At 44.8% G+C, this 26,048-nt stretch overlaps 1 protein-coding gene across 1 annotated transcript in view; it reads right to left on the bottom strand.

Annotated features, from left to right (window-relative positions):
* Positions 1 to 2,951: 2,951 nt before the first annotated feature.
* LOC138450587 (neural cell adhesion molecule 1-like) overlaps positions 2,952 to 26,048 on the bottom strand; it is a 34,288-nt gene continuing 11,191 nt past the window's right edge. The window contains exons 2-9 of the mRNA XM_069604846.1: positions 21,146 to 21,232; positions 18,445 to 18,657; positions 16,838 to 16,984; positions 15,172 to 15,306; positions 11,069 to 11,186; positions 10,251 to 10,414; positions 8,638 to 8,836; positions 2,952 to 5,592 (exon numbers count right to left, since the gene is read on the bottom strand). Of these exons, the coding sequence (XP_069460947.1) occupies positions 5,532 to 5,592; positions 8,638 to 8,836; positions 10,251 to 10,414; positions 11,069 to 11,186; positions 15,172 to 15,306; positions 16,838 to 16,984; positions 18,445 to 18,657; positions 21,146 to 21,232 (1,124 nt within the window). The 3' untranslated portion in view covers positions 2,952 to 5,531. The remainder of the gene's footprint in view (positions 5,593 to 8,637; positions 8,837 to 10,250; positions 10,415 to 11,068; positions 11,187 to 15,171; positions 15,307 to 16,837; positions 16,985 to 18,444; positions 18,658 to 21,145; positions 21,233 to 26,048) is intronic.

The following is a 26,048-nucleotide window of genomic DNA, read 5'->3' on the forward strand; positions in this document are numbered from 1 at the left end:
ATAGACCATACAAAAGTTGGGACTAACACCTCCTTACCACCAATCGTAATAGCACAGTAAATCTATGTGACCAAGTGCCATGAAAAAGTTAGTATTAACGAAGCCCACTCCATACATCTCCTGAAAACTGACATCAAAGTTGATGTGAGTTTCCAGATGTAAACTGCGTAATGTATGAACTGTGAAACTCATGTGGCTCTTAATACAGTTCATATAAAAGCTTACGATTTATTACATCTCCAGAAAACTAACATCAAAGTCAGACTTCCATCTGAGTTTTTAAAAGATGTATGGTGTAATGTATGAAATGTGAAAATCATAATCCTCGTGGTACCTGTGTGATTGGTGTGTCTGTTGTAGGTGCGCATGTCGTAGGTGTGTGTTTCTTAGGACCATGTGTTGTAGGAGCATGTGCTGTAGGAATGTATGCTGTAGGAGCATGTGTTGTACAAGCGTGTGTCATAGGAGCCTACATAGTAACAGTGGGTGTCATTGGAGCATGTGTCTTAGATGCATGTGTAGTAACAATGTGTGTTGTCAGAGTGTGTCATAGGAGTGCGAGTCGTAAGTACCCATGTCATGGGTGTCTGTGTCGTAGGTGTGTGTGTGTGCCGTAGATGCACGTGTCATAGGTTTGGGGGTCTTAATATCATGTGTCATTAGACCATTTGTTGTAGGAGTGTGTGTTTTAGGAGCATGTGTTGTAGGTATGTGTGTCATAGGTGTGCATATCTTAAGAGAGTGTGTCGTAGGTGTGTGTGTCATAGGTGCATGTGTCATAGTAGTGCATGTCGTTGGAGCGTGTGTCTTCAGAATGTGTGTCATAGGAGTGCATGTTATATGAGCATGTGTCGTAGGAGTGTGTGTGTCGTAGGAGCTTGTGCAAGAGAACAGTGTGTCATAAGACCATGTGCATTAGGACCCCATGTCATAGGTGCATGTGTCGTAGGAGCGCATGTCGTAGTGAGTGTGTAGTAAGAGAGTGGGTTGTAGGAGCGCATGTCATAGTAGTGTGTGTCATTGGAGCGTGTGGTGTAGGAACATGTGTCAAAAGAGCATGTGTTGTAGGAGTGTGTGTAATAAGATTGTGGGTCATACGCAGTGTTTTCCTTATATATATGAAAGCTCACATTAAAGTGACATTTTATTTTGATGTGTGTTTTCAGAACAAACAAACATGGTATATACCTTTTACAAGTCTCGGGAGGCTAGCTCAGGGGCAACATGCTCGCCTTGGAAGCATGACGACACGGAGCAACACAGGTTCGATCCCTGGGTTTGCGCTTAGAAACATCTGGGTATTAAGCGCGTTATAAATAACCTCTCATATCATATCATACAATTCGTACTTGAATTAATGAGCACAAACTGTACAAAGAGCTGCAAGAGTTTTACAGTCTGTACATTACGAAATTGAAATTTCCAGAAGCCTGACATCAAAGTCAGCCTTGACTATAATGTGAGTTTTCAGGAGATTTAAATCACGTAATGTACGAATCGTAAAACTCATGCGCCTCTTTCTACAGTTCATGCACATTAATTACAGCTGAAACCTGACATCAAAGTCAGTCCAGACTTTCAAGTGAGATTTCAGGAGAATAGCATAATGTGTGATCTGTGAAACTCATATGCTCCTTACTACAGTTCATATGAAATATGTGTTATGTTATGTTAACTGAATTTGTGTAGCGCACTTTCAACCAAGGGCGTCTTGACGCTAGGAGGCACACAAAGTTCGAGAAAATCTGCTTCTCTCTAAAGGATAAAAAAATTCGAGGTGGAGTTCAATTTGTAGCCGAACATATTGGACTAGGCTTAATGTATACAAATCTACGTGGAAGAATAGATGCTGATGGCAAAGGCTTCTGGCATGAAGAGCACTATGGCTAGCGTCTTCTAAGTGCAGTTAGAGATATGATCGGCCGTGCAGGATTTGCTTAGCGATTAGGATACCCTGTTTATATTGGCTACGTTGTCTCATAATACATATAATAATTGTCTTATAATACAAGGTCTTATAATGTTCATCATACTTCATCTGACATTTTTCTTCTAAGTGAAAGTTTTACTTTTTTTGGATAGCTTGCCCTTGCATGAATCATTTAACAATTCTCATGAGTGTTTTTCTTTAATGTTTTCTAATGCTTTGTCGAGGAACAATAAAATTGAGAATATCTGAATACCAAATATAGAAGTCTTGGTAGGCCACAACAAGGTTTTGATCCTAGGTCTCCCCTTTGCAAGAAAATATGATGTCAGGGAACAAGGCCTTTTCCAGTGGCGGGTAGAGGCAACCCACCGGTAGTAGAGAGAGGGAAGGAGACCGTGCAGTAATCAGTAGAAAGTGAAAATGTTAGGTACATCTCTTTGAACCTCAGAAATAAAGATCAAATCAAGCGTATGATCTGTTCATTGGATAAATCAATTTACAAACTGGTTACCTAGAATGGATTCCTATGGAATCTGCCTCGTCTTTGCACCTGGTCAAGGCCAGGCGATTCCATAGGAAACCATTATTAAACACTGCCTACAAAGCATATTTGAAGGGAGCATTTACTTTTCCAAAGACAGAGTGGAAAATGGAAGAGTAAAGGCGAGTGTGCTCTGCTTTTTCCTCTTGTCCACTCCACCTCGTGGAACTGTAACATTTTATGTATACAATTTAGATGTTTGTATTAAATCACTCCTTATATCGGATCCAGAAAAACAGTAAGCCAATTTTCTTCAGGAAAAATCAGATCAGAGGAAGTAGAGGTAATCAGGTTGAGAAGTTCTACTGATTGCTGGGTGCTGCATGCTAAACTATAGGGCGGCGTTTGAGGAAGACACACAGGGAAGGAGGCAGAGTCAATGGTTTGACACCCAGCTTGATGTAGGGTTATGGCAGTTGGTGCCCCGAAGGAAATGATGGTGTATCCGTCATCCAAATAATAAAACAACCACAACAAATCTATAACAAAATGGCGTTTATTTGTCACGTGATATCAGGTAACATATGATACATTTCATACAGTAAATCTTTTTACAGCAAAAGTCAAAGGTCACTTTATTTTTAATCAGAATGCTTTGTAAATAAGCTTAAAATGGTTAAGGGAGAATGGCCTTGCTGTTTAGAGCGAGAGAAAATCACAGGCGTAATTGATCTTTAGCATACATGGAAAGCGCTTGAATGGCGCTCATTCAGAAATGTAGTTCATGAAGACATACATTCTAATATTATTTGTTCTGAAGGCAGCTTTACCAAAGTAGGAAGGATGAGCAGCTTAAACGTTCTGTGACTTTCAGCTTGACAGATGTCTCCTCAGCTGCAGGCACGTTGCTCCACTGAGCAATGTTACCATCATGCCCACATATCAAAAGATCAAACATATCAGGGCTATCATTGTCAATATTTACAATGCAAAGCTAGCTGTTGGTTACAAGTTCGAGTTTTTTTGTCATTGTGCAAAATGCACAACCTTCTGGTCAGAGGAAGCAGGCTGCTGAGGGAATGTGGTGACCCAGTCCGAGTGTGGGAGCATGCCTCAGAAGGAGCCCAACACGTGCACCTTGTGCACAGATCCGGTGTGGTGGTGGCCTTGAAGTGGAAGTCACAGGAGCCAGTAGACCTCTTTGTTCTAGGGGTTATGTGGGTGAGAATCCGATTTCATGTATTATTGTTATATCATGTGTCTATAAGCCCATGTTGTGCTTAAGTGATTATGATTACATTTACATTGTGCAAGAATTTGGTGTGCTTTGTGCCAGATAGAGATCTGACCACCGAATGTGGAGCTTATTGTACAGATTTTAACATACTATAAGAAATCTCTGTTTCTGTAAAGAAGGCCTGACAGGCATATTAACCCACAGACCACGATTGACCTGAAAAATGAAAGTACATTTAGAAGTGTTTTACAAACAGACCCTGTCTAAGGATACCAGGGGGCCATACTACAGAAATGTAGGACTGGTGTAAGTGCCAATTTTTCACGCTATAAGAACGAGAGCAAAAACTGCCTAAGTGCAAAACACATATGCTCTCAATACATTGGACCTCATTACGACCCTGGAACCGGCACAGCTGCCACCAGGGTCATGTTTTTATCGGCACCCGGCAATGGGGACTCACTGGGGCATTACAGCCCTGGCAGACCCGGTAATTCCCCATTGCCGGGTGCCGGTGACAATTACTCCCCATTCCCATTGAGTCCCATTGGTCCCATTGGACTCAATGGGAATGGGGAGGACGGATGCACTGGCACAATTAACAAATGGTGCCGGTACATCCGTCAATGTCTGCGAACGGGTGCTGGTCCACCCGCCAGGTCAGACCTAGTGGGCAGAAAGGCACCGGCTCGCAGACTTGTAGTTTGCCGGTCCTGTAACAACAGTGCCGGTATCTTACCGGCACCGTTGTTACCGGACCGGCAAACTTGTAATGAGGCCCATTGTTGCCCTAGTGCAAATATTGTGTACAATTGCACTTAAACTGGTGCAAAGCTTCCGCAATCGGGCCCAGGAGGACACCTGAAACAATAAAGATTGATAACCACAGATATCATTGCTCAGTATTGAGCAGTACCAGTCTTCTTGTATGAAACCCCCAGTAACCCTTGCTTTCACGAGCTCAGTTACCAACTCTGCCAGGATTCTTGGACGCAGTTACCACTAAGTAACCTTCAAATGTCCAATGTCAAGCAGTCCCATGCTTCATATACAACTTCAGGAAAGTCCCAATACCCCCTGGTTTATCTTGGACATATTGCCTGATGATGTATCATCTGAAAAGGGGCATTAGACTGCCAAAGCCAGTCTCTATTTCCGAAACCATTACACATAGAAACATCCCTGAATCATCCTATGGTTAATACAAATTCTGAGGACTACCCCCACCACATCCCAGCAAATAGACAGAGAACCCGCTCGGCAGGGGGTAATTAGAAATACATTTCTTCACACAAGTGTGATTGGTGGATCTACAGAGGCCTCGGCATCCACTGGTTCTCTCCAATGATCAGAGTCCGTTTGTGTGGAGTGTCTGTCTCTGTTAGCCAGAAACTGTGCATGCTGCATGGACAATTCAAACCTCCAGGAATCTCGAAAAGATGATGGCTGACATCAATAAGACTTCGATAAAAGGTTGTTCGGCTGAGAGCACTCTATGGATTGATTGCTCCATGAGAGGGGGTCCTTGTATATTGAATGGGTGACAATGTTGAGCAGGAACCCGGTACAAAGGCTGTCCTCAATGGCCAGCAGTCTTGCATAGAGGACGGATAACTTCAACAGGCACGAGAGCTCCGGATACAGCATGGCCATTTCCAAAAGCAAGAAGCCTTGTATACAAAATGTCCAACTCCATTAGTCAGGAACCTTGTATGCAAAATGGCCGGCAGGCCAGACCATGTGCACATTTCAACTGCCACAGTCGCTGGCAAAGGAATAGCGATGAATTCCCTCCAGCCCCATTGGCACACAACAGTTTATGCAGAACATCTGCCCATGTGAAGTTTGGAGGCTGACTGTCCTCTCAATCTCCACAGTAGACATCAGGCTTCAATACCGGAGACGTTGACCACTGCGCACCTCGCTGACTTTTCAGACGTTTTCCTAGGAAGAAAATAGAGAAGTGAGAACCACTGCACTTCCTGTTGCTTTCTCTGGGTCAGAGCACACAGGAACACACAGGTACTTAAAAAACGTTTGTATTTTTGGGAAAAAAACAATTCTCAATCAAAGGAAAGTCTATAACGGAAGTAGGTAAAACCAACAGCACAACAGCAAACAGAGAAGAAACAAAGGCTTGCAGTGAATAAGATCTACAAGTCAAAGACAGCCCCCCTCCCAGAACCGACAACTCCACCAAATAAATATTTCATCCAGAAAATAAATGTTTTGCATGGCAAAGGTTTTACAACAAAATAATTCACAGATAGTCAATGAACACCTGCAACAAAGGAGCACGTAACTAAAAAAAACATCATGCCCTTTTCGATACTAAGATCTTGGGAAAGCACTTCACACTCTGCCATGTGTGAGCCCCAAATGTTGAAGATCATGGTAGTGTCAGCAGTTGATATAGACAAGATGTAATGATCCCAGCCACTCGAGTCGCACCACTCTCATTAAATGTATGCCTCATAGTTCAGCTCATTCATTCCTGGCATTGCAAATTCTTTCCTGTTCTAGAGCATTGTAGTTGACTCAACTAATCAAAAATGGCGGATACCTACTTTTAACAAAACTACACTTGATCCTCTTCTATAATCTTGTTACCATCCCATCTCAACACTCATCTTGTGAGTGTAGAATAGATCGCCAAAAAGATAGTTGTTGGCTAAAAATAAAGTCTGAATTACTTAAGACTGGGCTAAAAACACTGTGTGCTCATAAGTGTACCAAATGGATTCAAAGGTTCACTACGCATGTGCGGCTGGACATAATGGGCAATATCCTGAGCAATCCCATCTATGAATGATAGGTTGAGCCATTATAGGCCGGTTGTACATTACAACTTCTAGGTTCCTGGTGGTCTCAGACTGTTAGTCACACACCTGCCACTTGCAGATCATCTCAAGAGCCCAAAGTCATGATCACCCATTCTGAGAATTCTCCATTGGCTCCCAGTTGAGGCCTGAAGACGGTGTAAACTAGTTGCTATCATAATACACTTAAGTGTATGTGTAGAACAGTTCTAAGCTATATACCACACCGAGATCTGCAATGAGAATCAGCCAGAAAAATCCCAATCCCTGGTTTCACTTGCTTATAGGTCTTGCACAAGACCGATTTGGAAAATTAAAGCACCAGGCATTAAATCGCCACCAAATCGTTTTCTCTAGAGTGTGCCGATCCATCCACTAATCAGCAAAACGACAATAAATAGCACTGAATGGGGGCAGGGAGAAAAAAGGGCAGCAGAGTGAAGAGATGGGGAAAATCACTTGGAAAGGTTGACAAAAGATGCATCATCTGAACATGAAATGAAGAGCAAGCGACCTGGGAGACCCCAGAACTAGTGGCGACTGATGTTAACCACGCTAACATTTGAGAAGGCCTCACCTATACCTTTCTGGCCTTTTCTAATCCCCCACACAACCGGTATTCCTTGTCACCTGTGGCTATTATGCACTTCTCAGCGGCTGTGTGCTATACTGCACTGCACATATGTGTTATTTTCGTGTTATGTGCATATCTAAACAGCAATTTCGTCCAGAAATGATGGACAATTGTGTATTCCTAGGGGGCCAGAGCAAGGAGGCATCTCCATGGACATAACGAGTGTTTAGTCCTCACCAAGAAGCTGCGCCACAGACCAAGTTTGATTTCAAACTATTCATTTTATTCAAATATTACTATTCACTAAGGAGAGGCCCTCTGATTGATGACACATGTTTCGGCACGCCTAGTGCCTTTTACAAATCAGGGCATTTCTTTTAACAAACCTTTGCATTACATATGTGTATGTTGCTCTTTCTCCTGTTATTTGCTGCGAATTTTACGGGTTAATCCCACCTATCAAGCATCTAGTCCCTCGTCTTGCTATGGCTCTCCGGAGAGCCGACGTGACACGAGGGACTAGATGTCATCAATCAGAGGGCCTCTCCTGAGGGAGTAGAAATATTTGAATAAAATAAATAGTTTGAAATCAAACTTGATCTGTGGCGCAGCTTCTTGGTGAGGACTAAACACTCGTTACACTTATCGGAGGTGGGGCTTTAACCTCCGTGTTCCTCACATATGCGACACTCTCTACAAGCAACAACAAAAAACAGTTGCTAGGCATAATAAGTTGATTGTTGTAACCCCCATTCAAATTCCATGGACATGCCTCCATATGAGATTCCTTCTTACCAATGTACCATCACCGGGATTCACTGTTGCACGTGGGGGCCTCGCTAATGGCTGCAAACGGAGCAGTCTATCATCATTTCTCTGCCATTGTGTATTGTTCTAGACTAAAACAAGAGGGTCCGCACTGCTGTGGGTTTAATTTATAATTAGTTCGAGTAACAAGTTATTTGTCAGGGTGTACTACAAGGGTATCACTCACATTTTTAGGCTGTAGCAGACTCTGAAAGCAAACAGGGTAGACTGATGATTGAAAAACCATAACAAATATTTATTTAACAAAGAAATAGTTGTGTAAACAATACATAAACAACTAAACATAAAGCAATATAACAAACATATAAATGCATTTGTCCGATGGTTGGAAGGTTAATAGTCAAGAGACACCAAACACAAAAACTTAAATATAGGTTTTTCTTCAAACTTTTGAACAAAGTAGACAAAAGAGAATTCTAAAAGAAACTGGACAACAAACTGCCAACTGTATGGTGGCCTAGATCCCAGCCAATATCCTTATTTATGGCTTATATTGGGCCACTGCGCAAGTTGTTCTCAAAAGAGTTGGCAGGAGTAAAATTATTCTATGTCCTACGACTTTCAGAGTCTGCTACAGCCTAAAAATGTGAGTGATACCCTTGTAGTACATCCTGAAAAATAACTTGTTACTCGAACTAATTATTAATTAAACCCACAGCAGTGCGGACCCTCTTGTTTTAGTCTAGTTCTTAATCCCTTTCTTCACTGCTTATGGGATAATTCCCCCCTTTTCTTTGTGTTAGTATATTGTGTATTGTTCTGCCTCACCTGTCATCCAGAATATGTCCTTTGCCGCCGTACGGGTGCTTGCCCAGCAGATTCACCGCAAGGCACATCAAGACGCCGCACTTATTGGTGTAGTAGCAGGACACGTCGACAATCAGAAGCACCACGAGGAAGATGACCATCACAATGCCCACAATGCCGCCTGCACCCATACCTTTGGGTTGGACAATAGGCTGTACGTCTGCAGAGACAGAGACATTGGTTAAGAGGTCAGCCTAACACATTGCAGGTCTAGCAAGAGTACAGGGAACTTTCTCTTGGGGTCACAAAATGCTGAATGCTTGTCTCGGGAGGATAGCTCAGGAGCAAAGTGCTTGTCTTGAATGCAAAACGGGGCGAGGAACACAGGTTCGATCCTCGGGTCCGCGCTTAGAAACCTCTGGGTATTAAGTGCGTTATAAATAACTCATTACAATTACGAGAGGAGAGACCAAGTGACCCCAGGAGAGAAGAGTGGGGTAAACATAAACCCGAGAGGATCTAAGTAATCATCAGAGAGAAAGCAGATTATACTAACGAGAAAGTGTGGACAAACAGGTTAGATGGTTATCTGAAGTAACCAAGATTGGAGTTCTTCCATCAGACAGAAACCAGGTAAGTTATATGCAGGGTTTATTGTGCCCAGTTGTACATGTATGTCCAAGTGTAGTACAGGAAGAAACACTGCCCATCCACCCACCAAATCAGGTCACGCTAACTGTCCCCACAGAACATCATCCTTAGAACAGCACCCCCATTCCACTGACACCATCACATTCCACTGACAGCCATCCCACTGACAGCTAGGCATTGCGTAATGTACAGCTGGCACATCGCTACAGTATCCTTTCTGTTCTATTTTACAGGCATTCGGTGAAGCAGGCAGAATCAAAAGACGCGTCAATTGATGGCTCTCTGTTACAATAAGCAGTGGAGGTTAGACAATGAATGGGTCAGGTGTCATTATTCACTCTGGCATAAGCCATGCAATGAAGGGAATAGACTCGAAGGAGCATCATCTCCTCCTGTCTCTGTTATGCGTTTCATTAAAAGGAACAGGATCGGGGGACTCTGAACCCAAGTTTGCCTCTATGTTATGCTATGCAGTGAAGGGGGCATAATCAATTATCCAGTTGTTCATGGAGCCTTTAATCTCCATGGAGGGTAACAGGACAGACTTGATGACTCCCTTATGCCTCTGTGATACAACTGAACGTGGAGAAAATACATTTACAAGGTAGACAATAGGACAGTTATACGCCCTTGCATCACCATATTGTATTGTCACACCACATAGTGGAGGAAAGGATGGACACAAAGTTAGGGGAGTAGATTCCGAGCAGCATATTGATCACATGTTTACACTGTAGGTCGTGATAAGCGACAGACTCAATCATCTCTGTTTCACTATGAAGTCAGCGAGGGACTCAATGGACCTCAAGACCCTCCCTCATTAGCACGATGGGCAGACGTGATGCTATAATAAAGTGTCCTGGCAGGTTAACACCATGCATAGAGCTGGGAAAGGGTTCAATGTCCGAGAAGTCTCCGAGGAGCGGCCGCCGGAAGACGTCCCTGGGAGACGTAGGAGCTGAGACTTGGACAGGGGCTCTTACCTAGAACCTCGAGGCTGATGTTGGCCAGAGCCTGGCCGAGCTTGTTGCGGGCGGTGCAGGTGTACTCTCCTTTATCAGCATCGTCCACGCTCTCAATCTTCAGTTCACTTGCATCAGAGTTAAATGTGTATTTTCCTTCGGTAGCCCGTACAGGTTTCCCGGCCCTGAAAGGATTGATAACAAGCCATGAAGCACTTCACCTGTGTATACGCACTATATAAAAAAACCAATAAATAATTAAAAAAATGAATCTCTCTTCAGCAGAAACAAGTGGCTCTTCGTAAGATCAGGCTCTCTTTATACAGATGATGTCTCTCAAAATTTGCACAAGGACTTCCCCTGAGATAGTTATGTGCTGAAAAGTCTTTCTATTACAAGACCATATGGCTTCTTCTCCCATTAGAACACCTGAGGATTATGATGCTTCGGAGAAGCTCCAATACACCTCCTTATGGAGTGTCCTTTGGATTCCCATATGGTCTGGTATGTTCTTATTCATATCTTTCTACAGTGGAATGCTGCAGGTGTCTCTTAAAAGAGCTGCCAGAGGCTTGAAGAGTTCTCCTTCCAGTCTAAATAGAGGTGATTTGTTGCAGCAATATTAGAGGACCCCAGAGGGCTTCTGCACTTTTGCACCTAGCACAATCTTCTCTCAGGCTTTCAAGTGGACTGAGAGAGTCTGACTCCTTAAGTCTGTAGTGTTGTTAATCCTCATCTCTCATAGTGGGAATCAGCAGTGCCCTGTGATTCACTTTCATTAGGTGTAGGATCGGGCATCAGATTTGGAGGTAGTCTCAGGAAAATCAGATTTTGCTCACCTGCTCCACGTGATTTGCGGCTTGGGGTGTCCCATGACCAGGCAGATAAGGGAGGCAGTGCTGTTGGCTCCTCCCATCACACTTGTTGAATTGTTTTTGAAGTGGGCGCTTGCGGGAACTGGGGAAATACACAAATTGAATGGCGGTGTCAATTTTTCAGACTGTGAAGGAACAGTAACATCCGGAGGGAGTCCGCGCTGCCCTCCAGCATACGACGGCTGGGCATGGGCCTGCCATCCTCAAACACACACAGAGACACAGAGACAAAGCACACACTTAAAAATACACGCAGCGTATGAACCGATGAATGTCCTGATCCTGAAGGTATCATTTACTCAAATGTCTAGCAGCAACAGACAGTTTTATAAGCTTAAAACAACATGTGCACAGGTATCCTGAGCACTTCCAAAAAGTAACAACATGTTTGTAGGTCACTGAGGATGACATCGGAGTGGTGTTGCCCAAATATATTTCTGTGATGACCTAAATAGCACACATTTTCAAGGGGTCTTCTGCACCCCAAAACTAAATCTGTAGAGAATCCTGTCTTACTCAGCTGTGCGGGTGGCTGCCCTCATTGCAGAATCTCTCTGTCCTAGCGTAGGATTGAAGTCCTACCACACTCCACGTTATAGGTTCCGGCCGCGTGACGGGGTACCAAGCAGGCCACCCTGTGAGACTGTCTGCTTCTCACTTGACCTCGGATATATAAGTAAAGACGTGTGCGCTGTGGCAGAATTCATACACCACGTAGTGTTGCATTTCTGTCTCCTACAGGACATACTTATGCATTACTTGTTCCTGGGCACAATATAGGCCCTCCATGTGAGTGTTAGGGATTGCATGCCTACACGCATAGGTCGCGGGTGGACTTTGTGCTCATCCCTGCCCTGTTCTGCCTCTCCATGTCTCCTTCTTTCTTTCTGCTCCCCATGTGTATCCCCCATCGGGTATGCACCCTGCCTGTGCTCCACCTCACCAAGCCCCCGTCTCTGTCCATACACCTAGTCATCCCGGTCACATTGCCCCGCCCCGGCTTATTTCCTGGGTCTGTGTTCCTCCTCATACTGGAATCTGTCTTTTGGGGTCATTGTTGTTCCCACAATAAAACGTGGGTCCCACTCATGCATCTGTCTGGGGTACCACCAGGACGAATTTGATACAGATGTATTTTGCCCCAAAATCATCTCCGTTTTGTAAAATGTGATATTGACCACATTTCTTCATTGCAGTGAGGTTTTCGTGGATTTCTCTTTTGTTATATCTACATTTCTTTGGTAGCTGTGGAATAGTTTATTTTTGGCCAAAAATTGCAACATACAATTTGTCATTTCTTATTAGATGTAAATGGATGTGATATGATTGGTTATTTATAAGTGTTTAATACCCAGAGGTTTCTAAGTGCGGACCCGTGGATTGCTCTGCGTCGTCTTCCTTCGAAGGCGAGCACGTTGCCCCTGAGCTATCCTTTCAAGACAAGCCTTTTGGTGTATTTTTGTGCATTTTTTGTGGTTTGTTCATTTTTGTATTATATCATTTTAGAATAGATATGTTTGGTCTTTTTTTGTAAGTGGGAGTTGTTTCTTAAAAATTCTGCTTTAAATTCTATTTATCTATGTTCCCTTTTGTAAATGATATTGTTCAAAATGATTTAGAAATGCACACTAATTAAATTATTGTGCATTTTGTTTCATGCCTGGTGGTAGGGTAGGGGATTTATGGAAATGGTTTATGCTCCTACCGCAAACTTGCATTTACTGTGTCATCACTTTCTCGCCTATTTCCAGATAGGCAAAACACTAAAAACACAACAAATGTGGCTCTTCCAACAATGCCTGCAAAACTAATAAAAAACCCTCTCTCTCTCCCCTAACTGTGCATCACTAAGGTATCAAATGCCAAGCCAAAGCTGGCACCATCGGATTGTAAAGCACTCCACTGCCCTCGAGCTACGTTCATGCTATAAGGAATACAACTAAAACAAATGTACAGTTGTAGGCTTGTGAAATGCCAAGGACACATCAGGTGTTTGGAGTTTGCTCAGCCACTCCGCTGAACCCTAAGTGCTTGGCTACTTCCAGCCCATCTCTCCGGGGGTGGACTGGGAACTAAAAGAGGCCCCTTCAAATAATGACAGGGAACCAAAAGAGGCCCTGGAAATAATGTCCTAAGTGGCCCCATCTCACACATTTTCAGCAAGCCCAATGCTTTTCCTATGAGAACATTTAGAAATACCACACAAAAGAGGCCCAGGGTGTAAAGGCCCACTGGGAAATCTCCAGAGTTCCCTATAGGCCAGTCCACCCCTGCATCTCTCGCCCACTCACCCCCACAAAAATGGCTGCACCCAATCCTTCAGGCCTTGCACTACTGACCCTTGTGTACCAAAAGAACTCTTGAACAGACTACAGTATTCACTCCAAAGATATAAGGTATTGAAGATATGCCAGGGTTAACAGTTGGCTTGGCACTACTTCATGAATGCACATAAATGCCACGAGATTGTTGAAACATGTTGGTTCATGCATAGTTTGTTCAATGTAATATATGATTTACCTTAAGCAATAAGACCCGAGCCAGAGGAGCATTACCGTGTCATGTAATGACCCCTTAATGAAGACCCCCTCCCAGGCCCACAGTGAGGGCCTTATTGCTATTAGAAAAGGTTCTTTCTTCAGTTGCAAGACGCTCCGACGTTTCGCAACTGAATAAAGAAAAAAGAATGGCCACTGTGGAAGGGAAAATGAAGTCTGTTCTCCCTTTCAATGGCGGCCATTGAAAACCATTAAAAAAGTAAACAAATAAGATGGCTGCCATGCAACGGGAGGAGGGACTACTCGTAGTCACTTCTCCCGTAGTCCCTTTTCCCTTTGCATGGTGGCATGTCGCAGATTGAAAGCGGACACTTCAGGGACAGAAGTGTACCTGGCGTGACTGCTCCCGAAAATGGAGAAGGTAAGTGGGGCGGGACGGGGAACAAAATTTGTGGAAGGGAGGGGGGAAGAGAAATGGGGGGAAGAGGTAGGGCAGTTTCCTTCTTACCCGGCGGCGGATGATGGCAGCCTCCAGCCCTGACGAGGCTCAGAGCGGCAGGATTACTGTCTGGTAATGCCCCCATTCCGAGCCTCCTCTTTGGCTGGAAGCCCACCACACCCACCTCAATGGGTACTTATTTGATATAGTAACAGAATGAGACAATTGTAAACAAGATGTGAAGCAGTGGACTTCTCCATGCACTGCTCACCTGGCTACCCTCTGAACTCTGGCCCAGGCTCCTGCATGTCCAGTTGCCCTCGCACTGCCTTCGGGCTCCCCCAGCACTTATGCTCTGTATCTGCAACCCTGCATTCCTTTCTCTGCGCACTTGTGAGCCACACGCTGGCTGACCTAAAAGGCTTTTAAAAGTATACTCTCTCGTTTTTTATAGTAATATTACTTGTCACTTGGGTGACAGTGTTAGGGCAGATACATGGTGAATGTTAATAACAGGCACTTCTCCTGGCCAATGACCTTGCAACAAAAAAAAAACAATAGTGTACAAAGAACATTACATAGATACATTAATAAACAAAACGAAAAGAGAAAAGTTGGGATGATGGTGGCTTCGGTTGTGAAAGCAAACCATTTGTTGAAAACCATTTGTTGAACATGCCTACTGCAGTATCAAAAGGACAACTAATGATCCACTGACAATGCTCTCACACTCAGTTTGTGGAATAACATTGAGGGTGATGTCAATATTGACTTACCTTGGGCATTCAGCTTTGACCACAACAGTAACTGGATTAAGAGGTGCATAACATTACTTGGGAATGAGGTTGCACACTGTACATTTACCAAGCAACTAGTTTGGAAATGATGATGGCTCAAACTGCACATAACCAGGCCTTTGTAAGGGACAGCCATCTTGGTAGTGGAAAACCAGAGATGTTCTCGCATCTCTTTCTGATTGGTAGAGTGGAGCATGATTACTGCTTTCATAGAGGGCACCAACTGGAAGAGGATGGATCTAGCAAAACACCCATTACAATTACAATTCATTAAGGAGGAAGATGGCAGGTGCTCAACAGTACACTTGGAACCTTGGCTAATAATGTACATACCGGTGACTGAGAGCGTGAAGTTTATCTCGTCAAACTCATTCCTCGCTTCAATGCTGGCCCTGCAGCTGTAGAGCCCGGAATCAGATGCCTGCACTTTGTTAATGCGCAAATTGCCATTAGTAATGGAGATACGACCTGCAAGAGAAAGAGGAGGAGAAAGCGTGACACACAATAAAATGGCAGCTAATAGACCATGGAGAGATGAACACTATAAAGAGGCAACAGCTTGTTATCTTCAAACAGAGGCAGGAGATGCAGACGCACGCTACCAATGGCTGCAGAGCATAGCACCTACAAATTACCACAGATGGACACACGGTATAAAGATGCCGCTGATTATTATTATTGTATTTATTGAGTGCGGACCTAGCTTCGAAAAGCAACAGAGCGCTTTACAGCGGTATACAACAATACAGATAAACAACGGAGCGCTTTACAGAGGTATCCAACAGTACAGATGCATAAGGGAGCGTTTTTAGAGGCAACAACAGAACAGATATACAGCAGGGGGTAGGATACGGAGGGGCACAGAGGAGGGCTTCAGCTGTACTGGGTAACCGGGAGGAGAGGGGCAGATGGCATCTAGCGAGTCAGATGGTGCAGGGGAAACATGATGGACTAGAAGTTGAGGAGGCTGATTGCTGTCAAACAGAGGCTGGGGCTATATTGAAAACCAGCCATGGACTAGAGATACATGAAAAGAATAAGGATCAAAATACTGTATAACCACACCACAGGCTGGAGGGTCAAAATATCAGGCTCTGAGAGTGTATCAAGTAACAGCATTCCGTTGGTTGGAGACACGAGAAGAAGCCATGCAGTGCCTTGAGATACCGCATAAGCAGGCCACAAAGAAAGGTTAGAATATTAGTAGGCCACGGGCTTGAGACTATTCAGTGGCCGTGATCCACTAGAAGAGAACCATGTTCATCAGATACAGTACAAAATCACCCAACAGTTCCGGCCTACTATAAAAAGGCCAATGCTGAGCTGTTCAATAAAAGTCAACCAAGGTAAAAGGCAACCACAGGATGCCGAAATATTGAAACCAGGACAGCAGTCTGGTTTGCATTGTAAACAGATCATACGCTCTAGACAAAGTATGATCCAAAGCAGGGCTGATCATGCAGGATGAATAAATCATGGGCTGGAGACGGACATAGCAAGGACAGAACAGAGCTGAACATGCAGGATTAACAGACCACCTGCCGGAGCCAGAGTGAGACTAAGGAGTGTCAATGAATGTGAAAGGGGAGCAGAGGAATACGTGCTGTGTCAATCCAGTTGCGGAGTATGGCCTTCGGTGAAACCAATACAACGTTTGGTTGCAACCAATCCCCAAAACAAGGCATCTCACCTACTGCTTCTTTACTGGGAGGATACTATCCCCTTCAAAAGCGCCTTAAAATGATTGTACACATTTTTATGAAGTAATGGCGAACTAATTCAAATCAGAAGACTACTACAGAACATCAGACACAAAAGACAGAAGCAAGTAAAGTTGAAGAATGAGGAAGAAGTGAATATTGCATGGCTTATGGACAGCCCTAATAAGCAAACGGACAACGTGCAGACATATACATTTAATTCAACAGTGAGTCCAAAAGATGGCCGACCTGCCCTGGACAGGTCGTGCTTAGTAAAGCACTTTGTGCTCCCTGCTTACCATCTCCGGGCTGTTCGATGTCCATGCCGTTGCGTAGCCAGGTGATTTTGGGCATGGGGATCCCAGTGGCACTGCATCGCATCTCAGCATCTGAACCCTGTTCAAGCTCACGGAAGAGTTTCTCTTTCGAAGTGATGACTGGTCTCTCTACAAAGTCAGCAAAATGCAATTAGAACTCCATCAGTAGGGGGCATGGGTGCAGGAGGCAATGACATTCTGGGTTGGAGAACAAGGGTACATCTGGGGAAGTTACAATTAGCATGACGCAACCTATCCCACTCCAAAATGACAGAGGTCTGAGTGATGCAGCTGTCAGGTCACTAGATACATATATGTTCAAAAGAGACAACAAACGAGGCAGGTTCTGCAAACACACTTACACTCCAACTGAATTTCAGTTGGTTCGCCTATTGGCCAATCTGTAAACAAATATATTTTCGTACTTACTGCTGTTTTGTATTTCTACTCAAGCTAGCACAAAATGGCTTCCTTCCCCACTCATCTGAATGTGGATAGTAACACCATTCTCAACCGTGCAGAAAATGATGGGTACGTGATTGGCTGGAATAACAACCTAACCTTGCTTACTCTGAGTACAACAATTTCAAGGTAAATGGTGGAGAGGTCCATCCTCAAATTTTTGTACAGCTCCAAAGATTCCGGTTGTGAACGGTGCCGGTGCTTCATTGATTTATCTGCCAGCAGGGGATTGAACTACGGTCAGGTCAGGCCTGCCAGTAGTTCACAGCCCCTACGGGCAACTACGGAGTGAGCCGGTCCGGAAAAGGTGCTAGTAGACCGGCTCACTTGTAATGAGTGCCAATGTCTGAAATTGCGGGATGGAATGTTACTCCGAGTAATTCCTAGTGACCATGAAGTTGGGCTATGAAGTTTTGGCTCAGGCATTTCCATCTATCACTTCTTGCATTTCCCAATCCCATTCTGAATGATTCAGATTGAGTCTGCCTTTGACAGTGTAAGACTCACCTGCAAAGTGCCAGGCCACAGGTAACCTATGGGGTTTTCAATCACTAATCTGCTAATCAGAGCCCCATCACACTCCCATCTTCCCCTACCACTGTTCTGTTCCCAGTCCTCCTCTGTATCCCTGTCTTAACCCAAGTCTTTGGCCGGCAGACATATTCCGTAATTTTGAGACTACTGGCGCTGTATGAATTGTGTGTGGCACCACCAGCTTTCTCAAGGTTCTACGTTCTGAAGGCAATACTTCGTCTGAATCTTCCAATCACATGTGTACAATCTACCGGCTGGAGGAATTACCGCATTCCTGTTAGTGTGCCCCACTAAATTCAATCAATCATGTCAATGAGGTTGATGCAAATGTCAGTAAAGAGTTGAGAGAGGCTCCAAAAAAATTGGTAGTTGTTGGCTAGGTTGGTGTCTCTAGAGTCAGGTTCTACTAAAGCTGAGTAAGCCAGTGACTGACGGCGATTCTGATCAACTGCCATATCAGAGGCACCCCGCTTCCAGATTAGCTACAGAGTTTTCTGTATCACACTTTGGCCCTGTTGACTGAGTGAACCCTGATTACTTTTTTATGATACTCTTTATCAAATGGTACCAGTACATCTAAGTAATGCTCTTACGGATCATGCGGATTTGGATGCTCTGCTCGGCCTTCTCCCCGTTTTCGGTTTCAGCTTGGCATTGGACCTCACCGCCCTGATTTTCCTTCAACAACATGATTTTTAACCCAACGGAGCTTTCATCAATTGTCTGCAGTTGATACTCTTCATCATCTTCCGTGGCAAAATCTCCATCTGGCTTTAGCCACTGAAAGGAGGCCTCTCCGCTGACAGCTGTAGAGGAACAGATTGGACGAATGAGAAACGACGACAACTTAGAGAAGGAAGTGAAGGACTAAGAGGAATAACTGAGGGAGGAGCAAAGTGAAATGCAACATGGATTGACGTGATTAAGTTCAAGGTGAAGATATTGCAAATAGTAGAGAGGGAAGGGGAGACTAGAAAGACCAAGATAGAGAAAAGGGATTTGGAAATAAAGAAGAAGGACTTAAAAAAGCACAGAAAGAAGAGAATGGGAAGGGGGTAGAAATGAATGCAAGGTGAGAAAGGCGGACTGATCTATAAGAGGGGAAGGCTTGTGAAAGAAGGAAAGCAAAGAGTAAAAGACTGAAGAAGGGGTCAGGCAGGAGTGTTGGACGAAGTGGAAAAGAGAAGGATAGCAATCGATTGAGGGGAGTAGGGATAACAGGGAGGAAGGGGTAGAAGGAGATGTGTGGTGAATGAAACAAAGAGTGATTTTGAAGAACAGAATTGAAGGCCAGACGGGTTAGTGTGAAGGACTATCAGAGAAATGATGGAAAGTTGCATTGGAGCAGGCAGAGGATAGGATGGAGAGGGCGAGCGGGGTCAGGGGTGAAGGAACTTAATAGAATAGAAGAGTGAAGGAAGGAAGGAAAGTATGAGGCAATGAGGAATTGGAGAGAATGCTGGAAAGGATCAAGGGAGCAAAAGAAGAATAGGGATAAAATGTGAGAGGCATAATGCATAACAATCTCTGTGGGATAATAGTCCAGGTCCTCAATTCTAGTACCTGACCCTAAACATTCCCCTAATTCGGAAACCACTAAAATTCATCAAAGTAATAGTAGTACACACGCTGGGTAATTGTGATAGCTCAATAAAACTAGTGGCCCCCAGAATTAAGATACATAAGATGGAGAAGCGCTTCTCTGTGTCCTAACAAGGGAAGCTTGTAGAGAAGAGGTACTCATCATCGGAACCGGATATCCAGAATCGGGTGCCCCTCAAGAACACAGGAGGCGGGAAGCTCTGAGCATGCCATGACCTACTGAGAATTGATGTCTAGGAGACACTAGGTGGCTCCGTCTCAAACCCAGGAACCAGGGCTTTCATGATGCAAACTATTGTATTCTCTTGATTTGGATATTCTTCAACTTCAATTGGGCACATTCGCCTTAGGCCCCCGATGCCAATTATTTGCAAATGGAAATACGAGATCAGGAAAGTAGGCTTTCATAATACGGAGTCATCTAGCCATAATGCCAGGACCTCCCCCTGCAGAGTGGGGCCGCCACTCTCCTGATATTTCGAGGGATCACACTTTGTTGCCTGTGCGCCTTCATCAGAGACCGCCTCCCAACAGGCTGCATGGCCAGAGAGAACAATCTCCCCTGGATGGATCCTGCTCAATTCCCTCTGCACTGTGTGGATCTGCTGGAGGATTTCTGTGTCTTGCCTCTGCCCACAAAAGGAATATAGTCACAGCGGTGAGGCCAGACAAAGCTCTGTCATGCTGCCCCGAGAGGCGGTATTTCTCCAGTGTGGTTCTGACAGACTGCATGAAATATTACCACTTGTGTCTTTTCAGTGGTTTGATTTATTTTTGTGACTTAACAGGATAAAATAACTACCTTTGTTTAACCCAGAGTTTGACATTCTATATTCAGTCACTCTTAGTCGGAACTTTTTAATGGGCTTGTGGAAGAGTCTAAAGGATCAGATATGATTTTTTTCATAAGCTATAAGTATGATCACATCAAAAACCCTACTGATGGCGTATGAACTTGTTTGGCATCTCAGTGTACTTTAAAGCTTATAGTTTGGAAACCATGCGTCACATGCTTTTATACAAATGTGTCACATGTACTACTCAAACCATTTGTCAAGGAAACTCACACATTGAATTTTTGTGAATGTGGGACACTTTTATGGACACCCGGGCCAGACTTCCCAAGGATCCCATTGCTATAGCAGAACCCGAGCTGGAAATAATGGAGCTGTGGGACATTTCATGGGATTACCAAGAAGAACAAGGCCCCCCAACTAACGTTCAACTCAGGGACGGCGATGGGAAAGCTCCTGTCCCTCCATAAACCTAAAGATACATCTCTACCATTTCCTATAGAACAACCTAACTTGCAGAATGGAGACAGGTTCTACATGTGTGACTGGGAGAATTACAAGACACCGCACTAACTCCACTACTTGTTCTCTCACAATGGAACTTGATCACTCAGACGGGTGAGCGGGAGATCTGAGAGAACAGCAAGAAGAGGTAGTGATGGAAGAGAGAGGTGTATCTTAAAAGTGGGCGAGAGAGGAGACTAGAGGTAGAAAGTAAGAGAATACACAAAGGGATGAGTTCAGGGGAAGCTCACAAGGCAGAAGAGGAGGGACAGAGATGCAGGGGTTAATAGGGAGATAGAGGGATTGAGAGGAGAGAAAGAGATTGGGCAGATATGGAGGATGGACATATGAGATGGAGGGAGTGGGGAGCGGACAGAGAAAAGCTGACACTTACCTTTACAGATATATAACTTGGGCTCTCCCAGCTGAACATCTCCATTGGCTGGGATGATGCTAAGGGCTAGTTTCTGAGTATTGACTCCTGAGGGAGAAGCAGAGAGATAAGACCATTAATATGATGGCTTCATTGGCATCCATAATGTCCCTCAGGCAGAGTCCTCTTGTCAACAGAGTTGGGGGCCTGAATAGCAGCCCCGAACAGGGCTATGGTCATGCGCTCCACCTTTCTGTCACACAGGCACATATTATGATGTAGGCACGTGACCCTATTATGGAACAGATGCATGCCGCCTGGCCTTGTTTCTGATGCAACCATGGGCAAGGGCCAGAGAAAGGAGTTGCCACCTGGGCCGCTGGAGGGCACTTGTAAGGGCAGCGGTGCAGTACAGATCCCCGCAGCAGGTGACACCAAATTATCCAGTTATTGGGAAGGCGCGCCTTTGGCCACCGAGAGAGAATGGGCTGGATGGGTGCCCCTTGATCAAGGACACTTATGGCGAGACACCATTCAACAAGTTCAGAGAATGTACAGAAGGTTCGTGGGTCAGGCCTATTGCATAAGTGGCACTGTCTTGACAGCTCGCGAAAACAGTGCTGCCCAGATAGTATTCCACCTTTTCTGTATTGGGCTCATTGTGGCCCTCTTTAAGTCCATGCCAATATGTGGCACCTGCTTTGACTCCATTTTCAGTCATTTCAAGGTGTATGCACCAGGCAGGAGACACAGTTCATGCGGTGCCCTCTCCCCCTACTCCCACAATGTCTCAGCTGCTGAACTGGCACTGATAAGCACTCAGCATCACACAGGGCAAGGCCAGATAAACACAACACAGCACAGTGTAACATCCGTAGTGCAAGGTAACTGTGGCAGCTGTGCCATGTGCAGAGCAATTCACAGCAAGAGGCGGCACCGCCGCAGCAGCCCACTGTGCCACCTAAGAAGCAGCAAACAGAAACAGAGCAGCAACATAACTACAGCACACTGGCTTTTGATGGCAACCCCTGGCAATGGGATGGGCAGCAGCAAATGTGGCAACGCTTAGCAATAAGATGCGTATCTATTGGTTTGATATTAATGCCTGGCAATGAGGTAGGCACTTGAGCATTTAATGACATGGTGTAAGTACCTGGGCATTTCATGGTGATCTCTAGTAATGCTGCAAATGCCTGGGTATTTGATGGCAGTCCAGTGCAATGGGATGAGTAGAGCAGGGGCATAGACTTTTGGTTTTCCTGGCGGGGCATTGTAAGTACAGGGGCTTTAGAGGAATTTCAGGGCAATCGCTGAAAAGGGGCATGTGATGGGATTGGGGCCTTTGATGGGAATTCAAGGCAACAGGGCGAACGCCGGCCACTGGAATAGAACCTCTAGCAGTGCAGCGAGTCTCAGCGTGTGAGGGGGAGCCTACCTGAGGAAGATAGCCCCAGAATTTGGAGGCAACGCCTTCCAAGGGCACGAGAAGCCAGCCTTTTGGTCTCGTTCTTCAAAATGGGACGAGCACCTGTTTCTTTTTATTTTTCTTATGGCAATCCATGGAAAGACGGTGAGTAACCGTGCATTTGATGGACATCTATAGCAGATGGTAAATCTCTTGATATTTCAGGATAATTATTCGTGATTTATACACTGCTTCATGCCAGCTTCCTTCAGCTTCTTTTTATTATTTCCCAAATGCGATACTTAATTCCTATGGCTTAGGAGCATCAAGGGCTGAGCCGGTCAGACTGGGGTAGTGGACCCACAGCATTGTCCTGTTCTCCAGATGATAGGGTGACCAGATTTAAAAAGTAAAAAACCGGGACAGGGCAACTAACATAAAAGTAGGACTAACTCTTGAAAGTGGCACTGTCAAGGCACTACACTTATGTAGCGTTTGGAGGAGAGGCGGTTTCAGTGTTACTGTTAAAATAAACACATTTTATAATCAATTTCTAACAAACGAACACTATCTTAATTTGTAAAATGCAGCATTTCTTCTTTGCGAGCTATGCCTGCCAGCTATGAAGACACACTACCAAAAACCGGGACCACTGCAGTTTCCAATGGGAACATAATCTTGAGAAAGGGGGACAGAGCAGCAAAAACCGGGACAGTCCCGGAAAAACCGGGACGTCTGGTCACCCTACCAGATGAGCATGTTGCAGTAGCGTTACTCACCACGTTTGTTGACAACGAGCCTTGAGTACCTGCTCATTTTACGGCAACGCCTGGCAATGGCTTGTGTATCTGGGCATTTGAATGGATTTCCTGTCAGACTACCTGGGCATGCTATGGAAGCACCTTGCACATGATGCAAGTCCCTGGGAATGTGATGACAATGACTAACAAATGGCGTGAGTAATGGGGCATTTGATGATAAAGGCCGGCAAGTGTGACTGCCTAGTACAGGCGCCTGCAACCTTTGTCTCTCCAAAGGTTTTGCACTACAACTCCCATCATCCCTAGCCAGTACAGTCAATGGTGAGGGATCATGGAAGTTGTAGTCCAAAACCTCTGGAGAGCTGCAGGTTGCAGACCCATGACATAGTATTTAATTGCAATGTCTGATATATGTTGTATATGCCATTTTAATTGTAAATGAGTGCCTCAGAGCATGATGGGAGCACCTGCCATTGGATGACAATATCTGACAAATGACACGTGACCTCACCATCTTCAAGAAAGCTATTGCCTCTTACACTGCAGTTGTGCTGTCTGCCTGCGATGTCACTCTGCTAGAAAGAGCTATTTTGTCCTTTACAGAGGATGGGCTATTTCCTTAAAGCCTAAAAAGAGGAGTAGGGCAGCTAGCTGCGTCACTCCCTTTGTATGGTGTCAAAGGTGAGGCAAAAGGTTTACTTGACTGCATCATGTTGCAGCTTTAATGGAAATGATCTGTATAAAATACACGGACTGGGAAAACTGTTCGGTGCAGTGGAAAGAAAGCAAGCATCGGTAAAGGCAACAGGGCTGCCTTTAGTATATGTGTTAGATGGCAATGTGATGTCACAATGTTTGTGAATAGAAAGTAGATCTATATTTTGAAAGATTCTGCTTTGTTGTCATTACTTTGAAGTTGTATTGTTGTGATAAAAAGTCAAATTAAATAGTAAGTCAATATGTGACAAAAAGATACATGTGGAAAGTTTGTATTGCAGAAAAATATTGCTATTGCATAAAAAGATAGCTGTAAACAACGGGTATTTTTGTCAATTTCATGGCAATTTCCATTTGTGATGCTGCTTGGAAAATGTATTTTAGCAGCGCACCTGTTGTGTTTATATTATACTTTTGTGCTTATTAGGTGTGGTTCAATGGAGTCATAATTGACCTGACCATGAAGGGTTTCTTCTTGTGGAAGTGCATTTGAGTAGATGACCATTTGGCTGCATGTGTTGTTATTTGACAAAGGTACAATGTTGCACCTTTCTATGCATACATTTTGAAGGTGCATGAAAAGTGGACTTTGCTGTCTTGTACACGGGAAGAGCAGCGCCTTTCTATATGGAAGTGGGTTCATGATATGAACATATGTGTGCTCCGAGTTTAGTGAAAAGGGTAGCATGTTATGCATTTCAGAATGTTCATTTGAGGTGAAGCACAAAGGGGTGCCTATTAATGGTCTGACATGTTTATAGATGTCCAGTTTTCCAAATAAAAACCTTTAGTTCAGCACCTGAATCCAGTACAAACAACTTTAAAATCCATTTAGTGACAGGTGAATGAATATTTGTGCATCTCGTAAATTGATTTGAAACAGTTCCATTTGTGATTTTAATATATTTATTGAATTGTGATTATTATCTGAAGAGGCATCAGGTGTCTCTCAAAATCCAAATGCCACAACTGTGTTAAGTATATTCTGACATGTTTCTATATACACAAGGGCTTCAAGGCGCAACACGGCAAGGGAGTGGGGAATAAAGGGAGGAGAAGACAAACGATCTTAATAGGCCTTGTGTCTTTGAGATCATGCAAGTGCTCATCAAGAAAGTGCAGTGGATGAGGGTACAGGGACAAGTGCACCCAGAGCAGCAGGGCCCTGTGTTACGTGCAGGGAAGGCTGGGACCACAAGGGGCAAACCCAGCCCAGGAGTGCAAGGTTAGCCACGCGGCAGTGCAAGTAGGGCCAGGTGGCAAGTGCAGGGAGACTGGTCGGGGGGGAGGCTGGTGTCCTGTAAGAGTCAGAGGACAGCCAGGCAGCGAGTCAGCAGACGGAGAAGGAGCAAGGGAAGGTTAGCAGAGGAGAGGAAGCGAGAAAGAAGAGTAGAAAAGGTAGGTCTTGAGGAGCTTGTGGATCGTAAGGCGGTCCGGCTCAAGGCAGAGCGAGGCCGGGAGGCCTGTCCAGAGGGAGGCACCTGCAGAGGAGAGAGCTCTACCCCCCAATTTCCATTTGGAGAAGCAACTCACTCGCAGAGAGTTAGAAGTGGATGAGAGAAGGGCTCTCAGAGGAAGGTACTTAGGAAGAGAGTGTTGAAGGTAGTAAGGGCCGCTGCCGCAGAAAGCCTTGTGGAAAATGCAGAGGGTTTTATACTTGATCCTTGCAGCCACCGGGAGCCAGTGGAGGGATTTCACTGTCAGAGAGATGCTGTCCCTGAGCTTGAGACCAAGGATAAGTCGCACAGTCCTGTTCTGGATGAGTTGAAGAGGGCAAAGAGTAGAGAAAGGGGCTGTCGCAGTAGTCCAACCTAGAGAGAACCAGGGCCTGGTTCCCCCAGGGAGCTTCTGGGGGAAGGTGAGAAAAGGCAGAATACCTCTGAGGAGGTGCGGCTGGAAATAGGCCTTCTTGGCAAGGTCCGTAATGTGAGAAGAGAAGCAGAGAGTAAAGTTGAAGATCACCCCAAGGTTTTTGCCTTAGAAGTTGGTGAGGGTGCAAGGAGGGCAGCCAGAGTGAAAGAGGAAAGGCTGGAGAAGGGGT

The sequence above is a fragment of the Ambystoma mexicanum genome, chromosome 1p (genome assembly GCF_040938575.1).
Source record: "Ambystoma mexicanum isolate Mex_15411 chromosome 1p, UKY_AmexF1_1, whole genome shotgun sequence".
NCBI classification, from domain to species: Eukaryota; Metazoa; Chordata; class Amphibia; order Caudata; family Ambystomatidae; genus Ambystoma; species Ambystoma mexicanum.